The following is a 6,248-nucleotide window of genomic DNA, read 5'->3' on the forward strand; positions in this document are numbered from 1 at the left end:
AGCTTTATCACTATTTCTTGTTTCCACGAAAGCCAAATTTTTCAAAATCCAATTATCACAGGGACAGAAACTGAGGTGAAATTTTCTGTACAGGGGCACAGAAAGCAAAGCAAACACCTTCCTTATTCCATCCAAAACACTCTCCCCCCCTCTCCCTCTATATATATAAATAAATGTATCTGTTTAAAAATGTACCTGTTCTGACTAACATACAAATATATACATATGTATATGTATGTACTTGTATGTTAATCAGAACATGTACATTTTTAAAGTGTAACACCATATATATAATGTACCTTTTCTGACTAACATACAAATTCAACTTAAGAAGAAATCTACAGAACCTATTTTGTTCATAACTTGGGGATTTCCTGTACATAACAAGGGTAGGAAAAATGTAGGACCCCAGAAGACCCACACCTTCGGGGGATAGGGTGGAATAGAAATAGAGTTTTATTATATTATTTTAGAAACTGAAAGTAAACTGTTAGTCCTGGGCCTAAAATTGCTGGGGTGAGTGCGAGTACTAAAAAGCCAGATTTTTCAACTATTTCAGATTGTTAAATAATGTACTCACACATGGCAGAAGAGGAAAGCTGATTGCAACATGTAAACAGTGCTGGCTGCTCTGCCCTATGGTGTTCAGTTCAAATAAGTCTAAGTGGCTTAACTTTCTTTTCCTGCACTATTAAAGACATTTGTATCTATCCATTATTTTATTTGTTTTTTTTCCTTCCTAGGAAATATTGGAGGAAGTTGTAAAAGAGTTACACAAAGTAAAAGAAGAGATAATCGATGGTAAGTAGGAAAATATAAACTTTGTGCTGGCCTTTGCTAAAAAAAACAAAGAGAGGGAGATTTTTTTTCTTGTTAGTGAGTTATCAATTTAATCAGTGTATAGGAAATCCCACAGCTTCAACCTGGATGTATGTGGGAAGAAAAGAAAGGGAGGCTGGATGTATTTACATAAAGTCAATATTATACTTACATAATATCAGTATAACTTTCATAGCCTCCCACTGACAATGTTAGGCTGATGAGAACAAAGCTAAGAAGAATACATTTTTGGATTGCATCTCCCCAGTTTGAGAGCCAGAATAGTGCAGTGGTTTGAACACTGGACTGCAACTCTGGAAGCCAGGGTTCAAATCTCCATTCAGCCCTGAGAATCCACTGGGTAACCTTGGACAAATCACACTCTCTCAGCTTCAGGGGAAGGCAAAAATCTTTCTCAACAAATCTTGCAAAAAATAATAATGAAAAAGACTCTGAGTAAATGTACAGAGACTTCTGTGTGAATATAAACCCAGCACCCACAAAGAATTGCTATTATCAAACTACCCAACTGAGCAGGATGGACTGCTATGAGGGACTGGCAATTTTGTCCCTAATATCCCATTGTTGTGCCCATTGACTACAATAGTTTCTTTCTTTCCTGGAAATACACTGCAGACCAGTAAACAATGGCTTATGAATTGGCACTGATGTAAGGACCACAACTTTGACCTCACTAAATTGGTATTAATTATTCCTAGAGAGACTGGAAAATAATCGCTTAGAATAGCCTTTTTGTCCTAAACCTCGTATTAAAGCCAGTATTGCATAACACATTGCTAATCAAAGTGGTGGCTTGTAGACCATTGCCAGTCCACAAACCATCGTCTGCTGGTCTGCAGTGGGTTTTCAAGAAATAAAGAGTTACAGCCATTGCACTAAGATACTTTGCATGTTGGGAGATAAACATCTCATACCACATTGCTTATGCATGACACAAAGACAGTAAAGACTCAAGCTGGGTGAAAAGCAGGTTCTCCCCACCTTTGTTTGCATTTTCTCTTGCTGCACCTTTAACTGTGCCTTAAACACACAGCCTGGCCTTTGTGCTAAAAGCTGCTTTGTTGAGGGAGAGCAGGGAAAGCCCTGGCACTTTTCATGACATTGGATGAAAGGATTGCCCTTGGACTTCTTTACTAAATTGAGACTGAATACAGTGCTTAAAGGGAAAACAAAGGCTTGCCTGAGGAACTTATCACATTGAGGCCAAGAAGCCGGGGCGGGGCAACGGGGGAAACCGTGGGGCAGCATAACGCTGTTATGGGTTGTGGGATCCCTTCCCATGATGTTTCCCCACTGCCCCTGGCTTCCTCCCATTTCCTCCCTGGCATTTTTAATGAGAAATCTGGGCTCCGTTTCTCTGCACTACCAGCACAGAGCACAATGGAACCCAGCCAGAAGTAGCCCTGTGTCATCTGATGGTCTCCTGGGGACTTCGTGCCAGCAGTGTGCCAACAAAGCAGTGAAGGTGCTTCTAGACCTCAATGTGATGAGGCCCATAGTAACCCCTCCTTGGAGAAGTGGGGGGAATGGAGTGGTAAAGATCGTGTATATACCTAGATTTGCTTATTTGCAAGGTATAGCAAGATTAAAAGCCAAGAAAAACACAACTACAAAATCACAGAGCTAATCTGCAGCACAGATGGGAAAGTGGGGTGAAGAGGATTCCTACAAAACTCTTACTGAGGTGTAAGGGAACAAATGTGCTACATACACTTGAATCTCACCTAAATATGTCTGACTTCAGGAAACCACAGCCTGTGTTTTTTTAATCCATTAGGCAACTGTCATGTTCAATGGGCTGCTCAGGCCACTGACATGATGCGGGGGTGAGACGGGGAGGGGGGGGCAATTCAAGTGGAGGGAAAACAGCTGATTTTCATTTCTAGGAGGGAAGAAACAAGAGTGCACACAGGTTACTCACATATGCAGGTACTTTCCCTTCCAGTGGGAGCTTAGGCTAACTACAGGCCCATCCAGACAGCCCCTGCTTCTTTACGTGGGGTGTCCAAATTATGGCCCACGTAAATGCGACTGCATTCGGTACAAAGGAAAACCCTGCTTTGTGCCAAGGTAATTTGTTAGCGGGAAAGACCTGGGTCTTCTTGAAACACTTGGGGCCTTCCAGATCGAATTGTGATTTGTGATATGAAATCCAGCATATCTATCTTGTTTGCTGTGTCATGCAACGTCGTTGTGTCGATGATGATGATGATGATGATGATAATAATAATAATAATAATATCTTCTAGCCTTAAGCACATTTTTCTTTTTTTTTCTCTCCCTAGCTATCAGGCAGGAGTTGAGTAGAATCAGCACAACATAATGACCATGGAATCATCCGGACGTTGAAAAAGGACAAGAGACAATTGGATCATTTCTAGGTGTACCAAGATCATGCAAGATGGTGAAAGAGGACACCTGGCACTGTCTTTTGTTCTAAAATCCTTTTTATTAGCAGACTCAGCAGACTTTGAAGCTTGCTGCTGCCTTGGATTTGCTTCATTAAAAAAAAACGAAAGAAAAGAAAAAAGTCTTAAAATCGTAAAAAAGAAAAATATTAAAATTTAAATTTCTGGATTTTTTAAATTTCATCTGACAATGCACATCAGAATTGGTCAGCCTTTTTTGTATTTTGTATTTGCTTATTTAAATGTATGACATTTTTCTTTTTAGTATATAGTAGGTAAAGAAACACGTGAACCATTCGCTTTTACTAGATGACTTCAAAGTAATTTTACTGGTAGTCTGCATTGTAAATGAAGACCCTTTTGCCAACAGAATCTTATTTGTGGCATTACCAGTGGAAGCCGAAAGATGCCAGCTGTCAACCAGCAAGTCACTGGTCTCAGAGCTATCACAATATTAAAGCGGTACATCAGTGCATCACAGTATCTGTGTTCATATTGGTAATAAACTGTTCATTGTCCACATTGTGCATTGCTTGGCTTTTCTTTCATCTTTCTGCAGTAGACTTGGACTCCGCTATTTATTTTATTTATTGTGTCAGAAGTGAATTTAGGGTCTAATTATAATGTATTTAAAAACACAAAGTTAAAAACTTGGCATTATACTAGATTTCCTTTGACCAGAAGCTGGCCACTTGGAGTGCCTCTGGTGTCACTGTGAGAAGGTCCTGCATTGTGCATGTGACAGGGCTCAGATAGCATAGTAAATGGTCTGTGGTTTGCTCTTCGCTACACTCGCATGTCGTGGACTCCACTTTGTAGCCCCATTTTCTAAGATTGGCTCTGCATCTCGTGGTGCCAGAGTGCAGTCTGGCACCTTCCTAGTTGTCCAGTTTTCTATGTGCCCAAGGGGATGTGTTTCTCATCTGCTATCAGCCAGTGATTGAGGTTCCGGGTTTTAGACTGCCACTTTTGGACTCTCGCTTGCTGGGGCATTCCTGCGAGTATCTCTTTGGATCTTAGGAAGCTGTTTCCTGATTGAAGACGTTTGCATACTAGCTGGTATCCAAAGAGACAATGGGCTGGAGATGCCAGTGCCTTAATCCTTTCATTACAGACTGATTCTTCCTGACGGATGTCAGGTAGTGCAATACCGGCTAAACAGGATCATTTTTCCAGCGTGTAAGGCATAGGTATCACATTCTATTTACAATGTATATTCCCGAGATTGCTAATTGGCAGATATTAGTATGAATATAAATAATGTTTGTCCCCTGGTTGTGCTTTCAAAAATGAGATTTGTTAAAGATTTCACACTCTACATCTTTGACAATTGCTGTCTTCATAAGTTATTCACAACTAAAATAGGCACATTCAATAAATAGTTGGATGGCGAATCAACATGAAGACAAATTCCACTGATTCGGTAGGGCTTTTTCTAGTCAGAATTAACAGGATTATCAATAACATTCATGATTGAGATACTACTGCCTTGGTCATAAATGCCTCCAACCCACCTGAAACTCCAGAGAGTTTGAAACCAGGCCTGTACATACAGTTGGCCATGTTGGGTCTGTGTGAGATGTTTGGTCCAGATCCATCGTCGGCTGGGTTCAGTGGGTGCAGGTGAACTACAACTTCCATATGCAAGTGCCATCGACCATGGTCCATCCTCCAAACAATGCTAGGATGTAGGGTGGGTCATGGGTGGTCTGTGTGCAAAGTTTGGTCAAGATCTGACGTCAGCTGGGTTCCGTGTTGTCTGGATAAGGGTCAACTACAACTCCCAGAGCAAAGGTCAATCGCCCCCAAACCAGGTGTGTATGCACAGTTGGCCATGTTGGGTCTGTACGCCAAGGTTGGTCGAGATCTGATGTCATCTGGGTTCAGTGCTTTCTGGATGCAGGTGAACAATAACTCCCAAAATCAAGGTCCATTCCCACTACCCCCCTGTAGTATGTTCAGTTGATCATGGGGCTTCTCTGTGCCAAGTGTGATCCCAATCCACTGTCGGTGGGGGTCACAGTACCAGTGAAGTCCCATCATCCGTGGCAAGTGTCCAGATGCATTATTCGTTGGGTGAACAGTACTCTCTGGATGTAGGTCAAGTGCAAGTCTTGTAAATCATGGTGTGAATTCTCCCCAAACCTCTTGTTCAGTTGCTGATCAATCCCTCTGTTCACTGTGTGCCAGGAAATGATATGAAAGGGTTATGGTAGAGGCGGTTGATGGGGTCATGCAAATGAAGGAACCCTGAGATGTCCATTCTGGAGGAAAAACAGAACATCTAGGATGAAATGGGCCTGGCATGAAAGCCTTCACTTGGGTGGGGGGCAGAATGGTGTTTGTGGAGGACACGGGCAGGGTTTGGTCTGCATGTTCGTGGCGCTCACTATACCCTGTGAAGTCAAGTGAGGGAGTGACTTGGTGGCTCCACAGCACTGGAAACTATAGACTGTTTGTGGAGGCCGGAGGCTGTCTTTGTGAACGGACACCCGTGCCACATACACACATACAGATTTTTCACTTTTATTATGGAGATACAGATATGGGTATGGATATGGGTATGGATATAGATATAGATATAATTCCCCAGTCTCCAACTCATGTATTAGTTGCATTAGCTAATTAGTTGCATTAGCTAAAGTGGGCTTGAATCCATTACATCTGATAATTTAATCATAAACAAAGATATGTTATTGTTTTCATATCAGGGCACATCCATTCAGTTCAGGAGGATTCAAAGTCTTGCATATATAGACATGCCATTGCACTACTATAACAAGTGCCTGCCCATGATCCTGGAGTTCCCATTTAACCTTTCCAACCAATATGCATTGCTAAATCATTCATGAGCATCTTAAATCTGACACTTGAAGGCTTTGGCCCATCATAATCCTCTCACAATAAGGTAATTCATTGGCTGTTATAGAGAATGTCCAGTGAACCAGCCATATATAGGTGATCCCCAAAGGATTTAAGCCTATGCGAAGTTTCCCTCTT

General features: G+C 41.7%; 1 protein-coding gene across 8 annotated transcripts in view; it reads left to right on the forward strand.

The window, feature by feature from the left end:
* Positions 1-3,768, forward strand: part of evl (Enah/Vasp-like) — a 176,129-nt gene extending 172,361 nt beyond the window's left edge. For all 8 annotated transcript variants that reach the window (XM_008116937.3, XM_008116936.3, XM_008116941.3 and 5 more), the window contains 2 exons: positions 744-801; positions 3,126-3,768. In XM_008116937.3, coding sequence (XP_008115144.2) covers positions 744-801; positions 3,126-3,163 — 96 coding nt within the window. In that variant the 3' untranslated portion in view covers positions 3,164-3,768. The remainder of the gene's footprint in view (positions 1-743; positions 802-3,125) is intronic.
* Positions 3,769-6,248: the final 2,480 nt, after the last annotated feature.

Source organism: Anolis carolinensis, chromosome 1 (assembly GCF_035594765.1).
Source record: "Anolis carolinensis isolate JA03-04 chromosome 1, rAnoCar3.1.pri, whole genome shotgun sequence".
Classification (NCBI taxonomy): domain Eukaryota; kingdom Metazoa; phylum Chordata; class Lepidosauria; order Squamata; family Dactyloidae; genus Anolis; species Anolis carolinensis.